Below are 19306 nucleotides of genomic sequence, written 5' to 3' on the forward strand. Positions count from 1 at the left end.
CTTTTCATAATACTAATCACGTTCACAGCTGGAAGTGGTCACCTTGAGAAAATTTACTGTATTTTGCTTTAGAGAAACTATTAATGTGATTTTGGTTTCTGAATGTGATAATGTTTTTATTAAATTTACTTCCACATTTTATTTTTATTTATTTATTTATTTTTTTACGAATCCAGGATTAGTACGGTACAAATTTATGCAGCTTCTTAAAACAGTTTTTTTTTTTTTTTTTTTTTTTTTTTGTTTGTTAACAAGATGGTAATTACCGAGTTGAGATAATATGATGCTTCATTAAAAAATATCAAGTGGACATTAATTATGTTATGTAAAATAGCAGTAGATAAGGTGGTAATTGATTATATATAATGAGTTTCCGGCTTTTTCTCGGATAAACTTGGTTTCTCGTCATCAGGAGCATATTTTACAGCAACCTGTTCAGCCGGGGCAGTTATGGTTAGAATTCCATCCTGACTTAAACTGGAACTGATTGCATCTGTTTGAATGTCTGAAGGCAGGAGATACCTTCGGATGAAATGCCTTGCAATGAATCCTTGATCATTTAGTTGTTCTTCATGCTCTGCTATTATGGTTATATACCTGAAAGTTAAGAAAACAAAATGACTGTAATATTTGAATCTTGCACTGCAACTTTGTTATTTTATAAAATTTGATGGAAACCAAACTTTACTGAAGTAATGAATGCAGGTCTTTGGAAATTGTAATTGGGTTAGCTTGTTTCAGAAATGCAGGCTGCTTTCAGTTTAATTTCTGGAAGTGTCGATACTTTTTATACCATTTTAGAAACAAAAAGTGGTACATTTTTTTTATCTACCGGCGTGATTGTGAAATTACAGTACTGACGAATTCGCAAGTACGCAATCATTTAATGAAATATATCGGAATAATGGTGATAAACCATTAGGAACCATTAAATAAGAAAGCAGGGATAGAGTACCAGAACTTTGCCTTTGGATTTACAGGCTTTGCTCTGTCGCACTACAGTTTTGGCAAAACATCCATCACAGGGAATACTGCGCCTCACCTCGGGCACCAGCTGGGCAAGGAATCCATGTGCACACTACAGTGGCGTTTTCACATTTTTCTTAAGGTCCGTTCCCACTAGGATTTATCTGAGCTAACGGAGTCAGTTCCATGTGTCGACTAGCTTCGCTCTGCTTGCTGTTCAGATTTTTCAACTTGGGACAACACTGGTTTGGGAGATTTGTCGGCTACGTCAGTTCTGTTCGTTAACTCAGATAAACCCCAGTGGGAACGACCCTTTACTGGACGGTCCTTTCAAGTTGCCATTATCCGTCCTGCTTTTCTTTATATACAATTCGAATTATTTTATTTTGAAATATCAATTTATATTTTGATGATGCTTTGGTAGCTATTTATATTTGGTTGTTCATAGGTACTTAATAAATAACCAGTAATGTAAAGTTGCAGTATGTCTGTTTTCATTTTGAATTAAATCATTGTTTAAATAAAAATGTCGGTACCTTCTTATTAGAACCCTCCGTTTTTTTTTTAACTCCAAGTTAACTACAGAATTATCGTCAAGTTCATGTTTACTTCTCATGCACACTTTGTGGCTGCCATGTTTCCGCGATTGCTTTTTGTATGGCACCAGAAGCATGGATTTAGAGATTTTTCTTTTCCCTCAGGTGAGTGGATTGGGGGGGATAGGATGTATCAGTTGAATCCATATAAACATTTTCAGAATTCTTGACGAACCAAACTCTAAAGTTAGAGATCCCAGTTAATAACGATAATTATTTTATATTTGTCAATGGTTTTAAAATGCTGTCTAGTTGACATTAATATCTGAGGCATTAATTCGTTGCATTAAAAAGCAATTTCAGAATAAATTGTTGAAACCGATCTTAGAAACGAAAGGTGACCAATGGTAATGATTGATTAGTACACTGTGGTTGATATCATCATTGACGACGTTTTGCAGAGGTAGAAACCTGCAGATATTTTTCTATTTTTCATCCATAATCCAAAGAAATTACTTAATCATATTATGCAAGTCTTGCGTATATTAAGTTTCTTGGGGTTTTTTTTTTTTGGGAGGGAGAAGGGAAGGATTTGATTAGTCTGTCTATCCATCTGTCTGGCTAAGCTGCACCCCAATTTGATCGAAAATATTTCAATGGATATTTTGGGGTACGGGATGTAGAAGGAATTGGATATAAATTCTGTAGTAGACTGCAAATATGTAACACACCTTTTTCCTGTCTTTGTAGCAGAACATAAAGCCTATGGGAATGTAACATCATAAAAATTGTAAAAAAAGCATTATTATTCCTCTGAATTCATCTTCCCATTGTTACATTGTTGTCACCCTAACAAGAGTCGTCCCGAGAGTGGGGTGAATGAGACGCTTCGTTTAAGTAAGTAAAAAACAGACGCAAAATTAAAATATAGTGAATCATGTATTATTCATTAGATTTTAATTTTGCGTTTGCTTTAAGTAAATGACAGAAAAATATCATCCCTCCTCTCCCGCCTTGTTGGCATGCCTTCGTGGTGTAGTGGTTTGCACTCTGGGCGCGTATTCCAGAGGTCCGTGGTTCGATTCCCGGCTAGGGCGTAGCTCATTTTTCATCTATCATGCTTAAAAAAAAAAAAAAAAAAAAAAAAAAAAAACCTTACCACCCTCTACAAGGTGTTAAAATCCGTCGGTACGCCTGTGACCCTGGTTCTAATCTATAAATCGAATTTTTTTCATGAAAAGATTAAAAATTTAAGTTTTTATTATTCATTATGTAGCGATCGGCTTTTTTTTTTTGTATTTTAACTGGATGTGAAATTTGAAACGAACCGCTTCTCATGTTTGGAAAAAAATTGATTAAGTTTTTGATTGTGTCATCAAGTTTTTTTTATCGAGCAAAGGAATTCAGATTTTATTAACCACGCGATTCGTGTCTAAGAAAACAATCGACACCAAAGCGTCAGAGCTTGCGTCTTTTTACTGCTTTTGAAAGCTTTTTATGTAGGCACCTTTGCGTTTCTTTCACAATGGAATTCTCGTCATTGTGCGTTGATGGAGCATGCTCAGGTTATCTTGCTGCGAACGCTAAAGCTCGAATGATACTTCTTCATACTTTGTCTTTCATGTGAGCGATAACAATGGTGTAAGCTGAATACTTCCCCATAATTTGGATGCAATAAATGGATAATTAATATTACTAACAAAATCAGCATGGCACAGAATGTAAGTAAAGTCTAGCTTACGGAAAAAATATAATTAATATTCAACTTATCAAATTTTTAAAGTTTTCTTTTTCCTTGCTTTCTTCCTGGGGCAGTCTAAAACCTTTTCATGACAGTTTTGAAATAATTTTTCACTTGTGCTCTCTTTTTAGGAAATAATTTGCGAAATAAATATAATTAAAAAATGAAATTAAAGCAGTAGAATTTACTTCAGAATTAATATAGTAAGAATCTTTTTTGCTTTTTTGTACAAAATAAAGGAAGTATTGTAATCGTGAAAAATTTCGGGTATCATATTTCAGAGAAAATACCTAATTTGAGCGCTCCTGAATCCATATGACCGATGTTTTTCATGACACCTATATGTATGGACAAAATAAAGGATTCTTTTTCCCAAAACGGATTATATCGGGCTAGTCCATGAGTTCGTGCGCATTGAGAGTGTGCGTGGAATTCACTATGACGCATTTACTAAAAACAATTCAATTTTGAACCTATTGGAAACTTGTCATCGTTTGACTAACATATTATTCAGTTCATCACCAACTTTCGTAAATATCGAACGCATTTTAGTACCCAAAGAAGATGAATATAGATAATCAGTACAAACGTGCTGTCTTACCTTTTATATTTTTGTGGGGAGAATCTGCCAGGTTTGCAGCGATAAAAATTAATAGTGTACACGGTGAACACACTATTAGTGTAAGGACTGCCCAGAAATGGTTTAAAAAATTTAAAAGCAGCATGGATGATTAAACCCGTTCAGGATGCTTTGAACTGTTAGAACCAAATCAAACGATTCATTCAGAAGTTTATAGTGAACATCTTTGCCCTCTAAACTCAGAATGAATCAAAAAAGTCCATGATTAGTGAATATCAAGAAAGTGTTGTTTCATCGTGACAACGCTAGACCGCGTACGGCTCGAACAACGCTGCAAAAACTGAGTGAATTTAATTGGGAGCTTTTGCCACATCCTGCTGACTCCCTAGATATTGCCCCAAGTGATTTTCACTTATTTCGCGCCTTACAAATTTTTTTACTGGGGGAAAAAATTAAATTCTAAACAGGATGTACACAATGAACTTTCAATTTTTTTTTCCATCAAAACCAGAGTCTTTCTTACAGCAATGGCATAAAAAAGCTGCCTGTAAGATTGCGAGACATTGTAGATAATGGAGGAAAATATATAATTGATTAAAATGTTAAATTGTGTTTTTTTTACATTATTTAAAGATTTACCAAAAAATGCGCTCGAATTTATGGACTGACCCAATAAAATGGATTCAGAAGACCTTTTTTCATGACGTCTGTATGTATGCATATATGTTCCTGCCATAACTCAAAAACGAGTAACCTCAGAACATGGGCTGAAATTTGTACATGGGAAAGCTATAGCATGTAGTTGTGCACCTCCCTTTTTTGGTTGAAATCGGGCGCACCAAAAGTATATATTATTTATTATTATTGTTAGAAAAGTTTTTTTCCCTCAAGGAAAATTAATTAATGCGATGAATTATTGGAATAAATTTGAGTCAGTATTTTAAGTACAAGTAATTTAAATTTCTATTATAGTAAAAGTATTTTAATAAGCTACTCGGAAACTCACACTCTCACCGGGCTTGGTGAGCTTACTTTTTTTATTCTTATATACCAGTTGCCCTTAGAAAGCCCTCCAGGAAGGCATCCCTTCCCTTAGGTAGATAGCCCTTGAGGCTTTACCATAATCGCATAAACCAAACCAACTTTAGTACAATACTTTATTTAGTTTCTGAAACAACTTCAATGTCCTTTTGCGGAGGGGGACGAAAAGTAAACTTTCAGATTTGTGCACCGAAAAACCTGTCTTCCTGCCCGCTGATCGAATTGCTTGTGTTTGCGTGAAAACTAATTTTAATCTTAACAATTTTTTTTAAACTGTATTTTATGTTTTTCTGCAATTTACAATTTTTAATGAAAATGTTTTGAGTTGTTATGTATTTTTGTCTTGCCGCGAAGTGAGAACTGGATTGGTTGAATGTGAAATATATCTGTTATGAAAAATTCGAGGAAATAAATTAAATGCTGCAAAAAATATGTTTATGATTTTATAGGCCGTGCATGGAAGTCATATGGTGTCCACATAAGATATTTTTAATAGCTTTTTTAATAATTTCTAATGTTACTAGAATCTAAGTGATAATTAATTCGAACTTCATCTAGTTTTAATTATGTAAAATAATTTCTTGAATAAGATATTTGAAAACGATAAAATGTGAAAATCAATAAATCATGTTTCCTTTCTGGCAGTTGCTTAGCTAATCTTTGTCGATTTGTATAACGTAGAAACTAAAACATCGTTTATCGTATTTATGCTTAATGTTAAAAATGTTAAATCAGAATATTCTATATAGAAATAACATTTTCATCATGAAAGTCGTAATTGGTTAAATATTGACCGAATTGAGATTTCTTGTGCTTAAACAGTATTCTGAATATAGCAACTGTATGAAACAAACCTCTTATATTTGTATTATTTTGCCGAGGTAAATTTAATTTATATTAATATGTAAATAAATGAATTCGTTATTAAAAATATCTGGACTGCAGTCTTAATTTTTTTACTCTCAGAACAAAATCAGATGCTTTTAAAAGTTTTATGTATTGCTACATGATAATGAAGGAAGGGGTGAGACATGTTTTTCGTATAGCCTGCAAATTAATCAAACTATTGAGAAACGAATGAGTTAGTACTTTTAGCCTGTTTAAATATTCTCTGTTGCTATATGTGTCAGCGTAGTGAAGGCTAGTTGAAAATATTTTGATATTGCTAGAATTGGGATATATTGAGAGAGCAGGGCATTATTTTCTCGAAAATCTTTGCATCCCCCCTTTATTTAAAATTACATCCATTGAAATTTTTGTTCTAATGATTAGTTTTAAATTTCATTTGTTTGTAAATTTCTTTACCAAACAAGTAATATAAAAGTTTTTTAAAGTCAGTTCCTACTTAAGTCAACAAAGAAAAATAGATAAAAATAAATAAATAAATAAAATAAATAATACAAAAATTAAATTAATTTAAAACATTTTTTATACGTGAAAAACTGTATTAACATCAAGTGTTCCACTACAAGTTAAAAAAATGTATTTGAGCTTGAGTGGATGAATAAAAAGTATTTTATTAACGATTGAAAATTGATTAATTAATAGTCAGTTCCTACTTAGGTCAACAAAGAAAAATTTTTTAAGTACAATTTTTTTTTAATTAAACATTTAAAAATTTTTTAATATGTGAAAAATCTGTATTAACATTAAATCTGTATTAACATCACTAGAAGTTTAAAAAAATGTATTTGAACTTGAGTGGATGAAAAAAAAGTATTTTATTAACGATTGAAAATTTGAACAAGATATAGTGAGAGCTAATAGTAGGAATTTAAAAAAAGATAACAAAAATTAGCATTTGACTAAATTTCTATATAATTGAGTGTGGTTGATATTCTGCTGATTAGGTTGCGATGATGACTCAGAATTTAATAGTCATTATCTGTCCTGTTAATATTCATTATCTGTTTAGTCTCGATATCCGAATGTGATACATATCATGATTATCCTTAAGCTGGATGTTTATCATTAATTTGCCTGCTTATATATTTGCTTCAGAATCGGTTACATAGACGAAAATCGCCGAGTTAAATTTAGAGGTTCGTTTTGGTGATCGCATCACCTCACGCCATTATCCTTTTCCGTGGCCTCCGCGATCCTCTGATCGATTGCCTGTGGATTTCTGTTTTTGGGGATATCTCAAATCCAGAGTTTACCTTTGCAATCCGAAAAGTTTGTCGGATTTAAAGGATTCTATATGGCGTGAGATTGCAAACATCCCTCATACCATGCTGCGATCAAAAATGTTTGATCGAAATAAAGGTATTCTTTTGTTCGATATGTGTTGTCATCAGTGATCGGTGTCTTGACTTCGTCATATGCAAATTTTCTGCATGCGCCCAGATCGTGTTTCGTTGGCTGATTTTCAGAACTCTTTTTTTGTGTATGCATAACACGTTCGTTTTTGGACATATGGGTACCGTTCCAGCGCAATTTAGGGTTTTCGCATGCGCTGAACATTTTGCGACCATAAAAGTTAGCGTTGCCATCCGTTATTTTTGAGTTTCTGTAAATGTAACCGTAACCGTGAGCGTCCCTGTGTTGGCATTCACAGAATCTCGAGCTCATATATCCGAATAACTATATTCTCATTTCGATCGGGTAACCGCGGACGCTAGAAATGCAGATGTTGTCAAAGTTCTTTATGACCACCCTGTATACTATAGTGCGGCATGCATAAAGTAAATAAAATTGAATTATGTTAACTGTCTGCAAACCTTCCCTTAAAATTTTCTATTTCAAATCTTAAATTTTTATTATATGCATTTAATTATTTTACATTTCACGCAGTGTTTAACAATATATTAATACTCAAATAAAAATATATGTAATTCTGATTTTCATTTATTAATATATATTTTAAAATATTTGGTGTGTCCAGAAGCATTCCCCCTTATACAAATTCAAGATACGCTCCTGACCTTTGTTCTCCTCAGACGTTTTCGAAAGCTTCATTTCAAATCTCGAAAGAAGTTATAATGACGCAGTGTGATTTCAGATATAGATAAATGGATATACTAATTATTATTTTAAGTTCTTTTTACAGGTTCAACATAGGATAATATTTCAATACAAATTTTCATTGATTAGTAAGAGGGCTTAAATGTTGTAAGAAATGAAGATAACTTTCACTTATGAATGTAATCAAATGTAAACGAAAATGTAGTTAGTTATAACTAACCAAAGTAGTGATTTGTTGTGGTTTGTAAAATGATGTTTAAAATGAAACATAAGTAATTAGTATTTAATTTTGTGCCGGTATGTTGTTACTGTGGAACTTAATTTATTATTATAGACCTTCTGCTCAAGCTGTATTAGTCTAGAGTTTATTACATTTCTCGAGCAAAAAAACAAGGCACTATCTCCTAAGATTCCAACCATGAAACTTGCGGTTGCGGAAATGGACGACGCGCTATGAGTTATTACAGCATGAAGAGCATACTTAGGAAAATGCAATAAGCTAATAAGCCTTCTTTCCTGTGTGTGGCATATGAATTTTAAGTGCTAAAAGTAAATGACTAAACAATGAGAATTTAGTTGTCCGGCGGTTATGCTCACCAAGCACAAATAAAGCTATTAAATTAAAAAATGGCACTACAGTACTATACTATGATATCTTCCAAATCTATTTTTAGTTTTAATTCCGTCTAAGGTACTTACCTATTAACGCCACCGCACTTACGTATTAACACAACCGCAGCAGAAGTTGCGCTGATGCGCCAATAAAGAGCAATCTTGTTCGCACGCAATTATCTTTTGGATTCCTTTTTACCTTGTTGTTTGCTGATTTTTGACACCATTTTTTAGTGCTACAAAAATGCGTCTTTGGGATTTGCCAAACACAGAACATGCAATTTTATTAGCGAAATATTTAAAAAAAAAAAAAGTTTAAAGTGCTTTAATTTATGATTTGTCACAAAAATTTTAGGTGTAGACTGGCGGCACTTAAAAACCGCCAAATCTGCAGCTGCGGTGGCGTTAATACGTAAGTACCCTGTCTAATATCATCTTCGGATCATCTTTAATTCTCTCTAGTACAAAGATAAATCATCTTTGGACCAAGAGTGTCTTATTGTGTGAATTTCTTTATTTAATCGTATTTTGTAAATCCTTGTTTTATGGTAAAGTTGATGTATAGTTCATAGAATATGGAGATTATAGAATAACTGAACATTTGGAATGTTTCTAAGCGATCAAATTTTTTGATTTCTCAAGACAATCTCAGAATACTCTTCTCTTGAACTTGTGATTCCCCCCCCCTGCAAATAATATTTTTGGGCGATTAAAGTATCCATTGCGCCGCCCAGACGGTATTAGTGGTCAGGGGAGTCTTGACTGCAATACCTGGGTTCGAATCCCGGAGAAGGAAAGGTTATAACTGTCTGTAATAAATGTTCTATAATAAGAGACACCACCACATCTGGCCTTAGTATAGATTAATGGACTCTGTTACAAAGCTGTAACTATTCACAATCTGCCATTGTGTGTGTGTGGGGGGGGAGTATCCATAAGCAGTTTGCTGCTGTCACATTAAAGGTCTTCATTAACCTAAAGCCCCCCAGACGAGCGGTTAAAACCACTGAACATGCTAGGGATAAGACCTAGTATACGGTACGACGCGTTTATGAAAATTGTCTTCAACACGAAAAGGACGCGTTTACTGCTCATCATAAACAAAAAATACCGCTATCAAGACTAAACACGAAAGTCGCCCAAAATCGCCAAATCTCCGTGTGTGCCGTATACTAGGATTAAGCCCATGCGTATTCAAATCCAACGTACGGATTGACTGAATGGGTGTTTTTGGAGTTTCCCCGTGCGTAACTGAAATGTGTGATAGTTTCCTTTAAAACAGGGTTTCTTAAACTGCGGGTCGCGATTCCCAAGGGATTAGCGGGACCTGCAGCAGGGGTTCGCCAAAAATTTTAGCAGTTTTGATATTTCTTTAACTTATAATAATTTTTTACAATTACCAAATATTTTTACACAATGTATAAGAAAATACAGACAAAGAAAAAAAAAAACGAAAACGTTTCGACGCGTCGTTTTTATAATATAAACGTTCATTTTCTCTGCTTTGCACCTGACGCTGTCATTTCGTTTGTTACTTATTTAAAATTTTCGCATTGTTCGATGTCTTAAAATTAGAAATTAATGTTAATAGACCTAAAACTGCAGTAGTATATTACCGTGCAAGTGAAAAAATTGACAGTTTCACTCACGCTGTGTCGGATTTGCGCAATACGTATGGGGTCCCACAAAATTTTTGTATATATTCTGGGGTCCTGAGGGTCGCAAAAAAATCTCAGTGATAGAAAGGGGTCGCGACTGAAAAAAAGTTTAGGAAGCCCTGCTGTATAAAATGCTCTACGAAAACGTCCCTCCGATTAGAAAAACAATCTTACCGTGTTTTGCTATATTCAGTTAAACAAATTTGATTTATCTTTTAATTTAGCTCTAGGCATTCAATTTGTTACTCATACAACTGTTCCCAATTTTATATGTATATTATTTAGCACTTTGGTTACTCAGCGCTTTTTTTTTTTTTTTTTTTTTTTTTTTTGCGTGTGTTTGTGTATATGTGTGTGTATGCATGTGTCTAACAAAATTATTCATTGATTTAGTTTATAAATTTGTGATGTTTCAATTAATACTTTATAATAGTGTAGCGTAACTGTTTGTTATTATCCAACCATTTGATAGCATATATTTCTATTTTGTACTATATATTTTAGGTAGTTTACAACATTTCATTTATTTATTTTTTAAAGAAATACTCTCAGGCTATGCATGTATGCATTTAAAGAGTCATACACACAGGAGGAAATAGTTTTAATTCGAATTAATGTGGTTAATTTCTAATTTTATTAGACGAAATGAAATTTTTTATATCAAACTAGATAAATCTAGCGACTAAATATCTTCAAAAGTTGCGTATCTTTTATATTTATTTTTATTACAATAGCTTTACCTTTTTGTGATAGAAATATATATATTTTTTATTTTAAAATTTATTTACCTGTCGTCAGTTTTCACTGTAATTTCCTCCTGGGCGAAATCGCTGACATCCAATTTGACCTCGAAACCCCGGACTGGATTTGATATTGACATTTTACCAAATTTCTAAAACTGAAATTTGCCAAGGAGTTTACTTCTTTGATTTAAAATGCCTGTCTGTTCGCAATACCGATTGTCTGCGATATCACGCGATTTATTTTTTTCACTTACGTAAGATTAACATATATTTCACCTTGAAAGTGGTGTTACCTTGGTAACAGGACATTAATAGCAGTATGAATCAGACGCAAGCAGTTTAAAATATGATCGTGAAGAAGAAAGAATATTGAGAAAGGGAGTGGAATGTATACTTCATCGGTGATATACTAGCTGGACATCAGACTGAGAATCGTATTATGCTTGAAAGTAGAATATAAATTGCCCAGAAATTTTTATAGTTTCCCGCTTTCTATTATAGTTGGAGTTTTTATGTTAAGCATTTAGCATTTATGTGTGTTACTGTGCGGCAGGTACGTGAAAAAGATTGCCGTTAGAGTTGCGTGTTTGCGGCTCTTTTGCAATCGTCTATTGATCATTTGGTTAAAAAGGCGTTGCTGCATTTTTATGGTTACGTTATTAAAATTTTTCATATTTACGTGCAGAGCGCAAACAGTTATGCTAATAATAAGCTTTGACTAATCATAACTATAATCCTACTCGATTATACAGCACAGTTTTCGTCCGTCGGCGAACTTTTCCGAGATAAATGCATTCCATTTACATCTTCAAATACCTTTTTGGTTTCGACTTTATTCGTTGTCTAGTGGTCGAGTGGTTAAAGTCTGGTGAATACTGAGAGGTCGACTTTGACTCGTTTCTAGGAGAACGGGCTGGCAGCATAGTGGTTTTCGTGATTTTCTTCGTGTGTAACATGTTGCCTTCCTGTGTATTTAAATGAATCGCCCATAAGGCGTTTCTAAAAGACAAAAAAGATTTATTGAAAGGTTAAAAATATACTCGTAAGTTAGTAGCCCTACACGTAACTTAAACATACATATCCTAATAGATGTTCACGTAGCACCGTATATGTCTTTGTCTTTTTGAATGTACAAACAGAACTTGTTGGCCATTCTCAGTACATATTCCGTCTAATAACAATGAATAATTTACAGTTATCCTGGCTTTTCAATTGATCTCAGTTGTGAAACATTACCCGTCCGTACTTCAACATTACACATAACTTACGCGCATTACATCGTTCGTTACGTGTATTATATCGTTGCATTACGTACTTTACATCGTTACTTTACGTACATTACATCGTTTTATTATATGTTACGTTCATTGCATCACGTCGTTCTTTACGCACATAACATATTTTTACATCGTCACATTATGTACATTGCATCGTTATGTTACGTACATTACATATTTTTTACATCGTCACATTATGTACATTGCATCGTTATGTTACGTACATTACATTTATTACATCGTTCGTTACGCACATTACATCGTTACATTACGTACATTACACACATATAACATTACATTGCTCTTCAACATTTGATTGTACTGAATGGAAAACTACAATCTTAACCTATTATATTTTCATAGTCATTTACAGATACAAATATTTTATTGCGTAGTTTGTTTCTTATTTTGTTAGCTGCAGTTGAGTATTAAAATATTTCTCTCTTGCAGCTTGGGTGCAATATACAAATAATAATAAAGAAACTTTACCAATCGATAGCACAATATCATTCGATGAAATGATAGTAGTGGAATATCTGTTGTACGTATTTTTGCCCCTAAACCCCATTTCTTATTAACGTTTCCGTTTCTCTTTTTTTCGTTCTTTTTCTTTCATAATAGTCTTTAACCATTCGTCAACACAATCCTCATCATATTCCTTGAGTGTTTTTTTCAAGTCACTCATTTCATGATTATCTGTAAAATTTTCTTCCAGTTCTTCTGTTGAAATTTTCAAATTACACCTCCTTCAAATTATAAATTTGTTTTTCCAAACATAGACATTTATAATCATGCATATAAACATGAATACGAGCCTTTAGAAAATTCTCCACGAAGACATCTCTTCGTTTAGGCGAATAGCTCTCGTATGCTTTGCCGTGTTCAGATAACCAAAGCTAACCTTTAAAATAGCCGTTTATTAGATAGTATATTATTCCAGATGTTGTGACAGATATCCTGTGACTTAGTTGTAATACAAAATTCATTTTTTTCTAAAATATTCTCATTTTTTGCAACGTAGTACCATGAATCTTCGACGTTGATTAATGGTTAAAACTGTAGAGCTGTGGTATTTTCTTTCCAGATTCGACTCCAGACAGACTGAGCTGTTTAGAGTACAGGAATTTATAATTATTACATTTGTAAGATAAATATTGTCTTTGGTTTAAAAATTTAAGATTAATACACTGTCTTTCAGACGTTAAGCATGCAGGGCGGATAAACAATTTTCGAAACCGTCGCTGAAAATTGCTGCAGATGCAAATTGCAGCGTATAAATATCGCATGTTACAGGCCGTCACGGACTGACTATTCGAACATATGGTAAGTAGGCAGCTGCCGAAGACGCCACCATTCTGAAAGATTTGAGGAGGTACATTTAAAGCTAACACGAAATGTTGATGACTTCCATAAGGTAATTTTTTAGGATATTCGCGTTGCTGTGGCTAAAAGAAGACGAATGGCAGGCATTGGCGTGCTGTCAGACGCATTGAAGCAGGATAATCATTAAAGATGTCGCTGTTTTCTTTGGCGTTGATCATTCGGTTATTTGTTGAATGTGGAAAAAATTCCAAATAAGTGGAACAGTAGTCCGGAGATCTGTGACTGATCGACCGAAGGTTACAACCCCTTTTGAGGATCAGTATATTGCTGTAATAGCCATGTAAACTCTGCAACTATTACATCCATGGTTCCAAGCGCCAATTGATAAGACTATCTGCTAGTACTATGCACTAAACGGACTCCACGCCCGATACCAAGTTTTGTGTTTGCTTATTATATAACAGAAATCAAACGAATGGTATAAAACCGGTTTTGTGAAGATTATAAATAAAAAAATAAATTCAAATATCAAGTAACTCAGAGCAGCGAAATACGAAACAGCAGCGAACGTGAAACATAAAAAGAAGTTAATATAAAAGACAGATTCAGGAAGTAGTTTTGTTTAGAGGTACTATAACACTATATATATTCTTGAATATGAGGTGACCAAGTCGAGGGGAGCGATATATCTACCATTCTGTTATCAGTACATCTACGTACAAACAAAAGTAATAATTTCTTTGGTCGATAATATTTATTTATAAAATATATTTGTTTTTTTGATTTGCATAAAACTTTTTGTCGAAAGTGTTCTGTAAAAATTTTAAGTTTATGCATCGTACTGTTGAAGGTAAAATTCGCTGTCTTTTTTTTAAAAGTGCAAAATTTTTTGTACGTCGCCATTAAACGACCAAAGAGACAGCATATAAACGCTCAATAAAAGGTAAATGTTGAGACCGTACTAATGAAATAAGTTGTGCTTGATGCTTGTTGTTCATTTGAGCAATAAGGATTACCCTTGTATTTAAATAGTATATTCTAACTTTTAAAATAGAAATGATCTTAGACGCCTAATATTTATGTTAAAGAATACACGGTATGCGTTCTTCAATGTCGCGGCATGACCTGTCTTCTTTCATGTATAATTGAGCTTTGCGATGTCTGTCACAGCCTCTCTGGGCGTTGGACGTGTGTATCATGAGCTTCTTTGGAACAAGTTAGATACTTGGAATACCTCGACTTGTTCGTCTAGTTAGAGGTCATTAAGAATTGAAATGAATGAAGGGTTGATCTTATGGTAAATGAAGAACCACGGTTTATGACCATTATAGAGGGTTGGTATTTGCTTATTTATTTCAACCCAATTAAGATTGTCTAATGTTGCGTTAGAAGGGAGTTGAATATTTGCTAATAGCGAATTATGATGACAGTTGTTTGTCTAGGAATATTTATGTAAGAATATATGAAAATTGTCAGAAATTATCTTTCAATACTTACGTAAGTGCTCTATAAGGTACATATGAAGAGAATTGAGGTACAATAACATGTATCGTAATTTTTCGATTAAGAGAGGTATTGTAAAACGCAAGTATTACGAAGGAGAAAGTAACAGTAAGAAAGAAAAAGATTATGATTTTAAGAAAATTAAATACTAAACTGTAACTAACATTTATTTTTCTTAAATTATAAGATTTCGTCTACTAATTTATTTTACTAATAAAATTCTATAATTATAAAATTTGATTTACTTATAATATACTTATATTTTGGAAATATAGACAGACCTAAGAGGAATAGTAACAAAATAAAATCGAGACAGACTGAAGACATTTCTGATATGAACATTTCCCATTGGTCTTTAAATATTATTATATTTATTTCATAATTTCTTCTAATTCGAGAACTTTTTGGTTACGTTTCATTCAAAACCGTGGCTTTTCTATAGAATCTCCATTATGTTATGTCAGAAGCCTTTGTCGTACGTTGAAAATTCCTAATTGTATTACCTTCAGGTATCATAAAAAGAAGCACTATATGGTTTTTCATCATCTTTTTACAAAATTCCATGATATATCTCTTTGAATATCGCGTTTTTTTTTTTTTTTTTTTTTTTTTTTTAAAATCGAGGAATTGGAATTTTTCAGCAGTAAATAGATGTATGTTTGCATGAAAGTCTTGACTGATTATTAATTTTTCCCGTGTGATAAGGCTTTAGAGATTATTATGGATTTTACGCGATGACACCTAAACTGTACAACAAAAATTTTACAACCGTTAAGCGTTTAGACACTTGCGTATCAGTATTTTCAGTGATGGCTATTTTCTGTTTTGCAACGCTTTGCGGCATTTATGAAGTCTCATTCCCTTTTTTTTTTGACATCCGGTTGTGCTTTGTCTTTTACTCTGCATGCATTTATGCGTTGACTGTCTTTGCTTCGTTCCCATCAAAGTCATTGGAATGAAGCATTGTCAGCTGAAAAAGAAGTGCATTGTAATATTTTTTCCCCCGTAGTTCGCGTGTTGAACGGTGAGAATGACAATTAGTTTTTTCCTCTTCCCCCCTGTCTTTCTGTCTCTTCTGTGATTGTTTTGATGTATTTTTCTTTCTAATATGTATGACTTGCGTGGGTTTGAGATACTTCCATAAAAATAAGAACTTTAATTTATTCCTTTTCCATTCAGTTTTTTTTTTTAAAGGTCAAAAGAGCGTTAGCTCAGAAGGGCTATTAATTTCGTTTTGGCTTTTTGTGTTGGTTCACTATAAAAATCTGAATCACTTTTCAAATTGTTGCCACCAAATATTAGAGCTCTGTATTATATTTAAAGAAATTAAATAATGAAGAATCTGTATAAATGTATGTATGTTGTGAAAAATAGCGGTACCTAGAGACATCAAATTTTGAATAACCTAGTCTTCCACTAGAATTTGGAATTTATTTTACTATCTATTTCATATTTCGTAAAATTTTAGCGAAATTTTGATTAACAAACTCAAAAATTTCAAAACGTTCCATTAACATCGCGTGCATCTTCAAGCACGGATATTTTATGCGCGAGGTTTCTTTTATTGTGATATTGCTGTTGAACAGAATTTTATGGTTTCAGTGCGAAAAACATGATACTTAATAAATAAAGGCACCACACAAAATGTTAAAAATAAAACCTTTTTGAGCCTAATATTCATGAAAGCTTTCATATTTTTTTTTTTTTTAAATCTGTAACGTATGTTGATCCACAATTTCTGATCTGCAAATTATTTGATAGATTTCTGATTCACAAGTCATTTGCTGGATTTCTGATCAACAAGATGGATATTTTAGAGGAGAAGACCTGAAAACTTAGGAAACATGGATTATAAACCCTGCTCTTTCAGTGTGCAAAATGTTTCGGAGGGTAAAGAACCGAAGGAAAATCTTTTAGAACTTGTGCAGAAATCGTGCTATTGAAATGCAATTTGAAATCAATACTTTGGAGAAATATTGGTGTTCGGTAATGAATATGTTTCCAAAATTTAGTGCAAAGACCCTAAGTGTGCTTATCCTGTTTCCGACAACGTACTAATGTAAGTCAGGATTTAGAACCCATTTGTCTATCAAAACAGAATTTAAAAGTCGCCTTTTTTTTTTTTTTTTTTTTTTTTTTTTTTGTATGCACAAGCATGTATAAGAATTGCTATTAGCAACAAAGCACCATTTTTTAAAAAACTATCATAAAATAAATAGGGCTCGGGGGAATTTGTTTAAAAGATTTATGCAAACGTTAATTTTTGTAATGTTTTCTTACTTCTTTGTTTCATTTTTTTATCATTAAAATTTGATTACACAGCTCTGTGTTCGTTTTCTTTAGAAACTACTGTAGGGGGGGTGTGCGAGAACATAATAAAAAATTTTTAGGGGTGGGGATGTGAAAAATGTTGGAAACTCGCTATCTGTTACTATCTCATCGTCGTTTGTATACATCAGATCATCTATCAGCAATTCGTATGTCTTCTTGCCGTATAGTCGAGATGTGGTGGGATTGATGTGAAAGCCTTCATCCAGCATATTAAGGCTGTTTATAGGCGATAAAAAATCTGGTAGAAATGCTTTAAACCTGCGTGTTTTTTCAAAGTTGGTCATAATTGTCTAATCTCACTGCTTAAAAAAAGGGGGGCATAAAACGAACTTTTATAAAGCGGGGGATATTTGTACTAGTTTTCGTTTATGATAGGACGTTAATGTATAGATATATCAATTAAAGAGAAATTTTGTAAACAGGATACTGTATGATAATAATGTTAACGAGAAACAGATAAGCTATGCAGAAAAATCAAGAATACAGGGGCATGTCTATTTAACATTGAGTAAATAATTATCTCGGTAATTTGGTGAGATATCAGCAAGCTGACGGCAAATTTAAATTTGGGGAGAAATCGCCATAAGTCGCCAAACTTGACGACCATTTGGCGACATTCTGGTTTGGTAAGTACTGTGATTTGTAATAAATGTAAATGATCTCTATATTAGCAACAACCGTAATTCGAACCTCATATTGCTTCCCAGTAATTTCGAGAAGCAGAAAGTACTAGAAATATCGGCGGTTGGTTGAGAACTAACTATCTGAGGCCTGAGAGGGTATCAGCTCTAAGTTATTGTTATTGCGAGTTTTTAATTCAGCGTGAATTGAAATACCTCCGGGTTAGCTTTCTCTTTAGATGCGTTTTGCATTGCATTTTGTGTTTAACGTTCTTAGTAGTTTGAAACGTAACTGCTGACTGTACTGTGAACACCTGTACGAGTATTTCTATGGAAAATTCCAGAATATTCTATGGAAAATTCTATGGAAAATTTCAGTTGATAAAAATAAATTTTATTAACCTCTCATCAGACCTGCGTGCATTCAATCTATTACGAACCCGTGCACAATTAAACAATATATATATATCGGACTGAAAATACAGTTTTGGTATGTCAACTTCTTTTAGCATCCCTTGAAAAGAGTTAACTTAGAGCTTTGCGAATCTAATTAAGCTAGAAAAACTGAAAGCAGAGTTTTTGTTATGTAGTTATTATAACTTTAATTAATTTTTCTGCTGAGATTTTTTTTTTAAAAAGATTCTGCAGCAGATACTCTCGAGTGTTTTTGCACGATAAATAATGTAATTGAAAACCATGTTCGTTCTTGTCTTTACTTTTTTGAAGCAAAACAATCTAAAATTAGACGAAACTGTTTTAGTTTTTCATAATAATAATAATACTAATCGTTTATTTTACTTCTATTTATATTTTTATTAATATAAGATTTTTCTACATTTAATGAAATCTATAGAAAGTCGATGAAAAATTTTATAAGGTTATTTCTCCCACTTCCCTGCGTGCCTTCGTGGTGTAGTGTTCAGCACATTGAGCCGGTATTTCAGAGGTCCGTGATTCGATTCCCGGCGAAGGCGGTTGCCTATTTTTCATCTTTCCTGCTTCCAATTAACCTAATGACTCTACAGGTGACGCCCGAACTAAAAGGGTTGTGGATGATGATTCTCCGCACCCAGGACTAGGCGACTACGTCCCCTAAAACCCTACTCGCCCTTTAAAAAGAGGAGTATATAAGGTATTTCTCCCACTTGCCTAGCGTGCCTTCGTGGTGCCTTCGTAGTGGTCAGCACACTGAACCGGTATTTCAGAGGTCCGTGGTTCGATTCCGGGCGAAGGCGGTTGCATATTTTTCATCTTTCCTGCTTCCAATTAACCTAATGACTCTACAAGTTATTTGACTGTAACTTCAATCTTCCCTTGAAAGTTTTATTATTTTGAAAAATTTGCAGAAATATGTTTTAAAAATCTCAAACCATTATTCTGTGCGGGAAATTTTCTACGATTTTCCTTTCTT

The 19306-nt window shown here is 33.2% G+C and overlaps 2 protein-coding genes across 4 annotated transcripts in view; one reads left to right on the forward strand and one right to left on the reverse strand.

Moving 5' to 3' along the window:
* Positions 1-19306, forward strand: part of kst (spectrin beta chain, non-erythrocytic 5 kst) — a 329664-nt gene that overhangs the window by 104593 nt on the left and 205765 nt on the right. The gene's annotated exons all lie outside the window — the stretch shown is intronic.
* On the reverse strand, positions 171-11040 carry LOC118190022 (protein lethal(2)essential for life-like). The gene is made up of 2 exons (XM_035360703.2): positions 10887-11040; positions 171-597 (listed from the first exon to the last, which is right to left on the reverse strand). The coding sequence occupies exons 1-2, from the start codon at positions 10976-10978 to the stop codon at positions 357-359; spliced, it is 333 nt and encodes a 110-aa protein (XP_035216594.1). The 5' UTR covers positions 10979-11040; the 3' UTR covers positions 171-356.

This window comes from Stegodyphus dumicola, chromosome 4, assembly GCF_044657685.1.
Source record: "Stegodyphus dumicola isolate Sdum_Otavi_A_Nest chromosome 4, ASM4465768v1".
NCBI lineage: Eukaryota > Metazoa > Arthropoda > Arachnida > Araneae > Eresidae > Stegodyphus > Stegodyphus dumicola.

What these genes read in the sequence shown, in the direction of transcription:
- LOC118190022 (XM_035360703.2), bottom strand. Translation starts at nt 10,978, where the DNA reads ATGTCAATATCAAATCCAGTCCGGGGTTTCGAGGTCAAATTGGATGTC. An exon ending in ACAGTGAAAACTGACGACAG is followed by an intron (nt 598 to 10,886) that starts GTAAATAAATTT and finishes CTTAACTTTCAG; the next exon opens with GTATATAACCATAATAGCAG.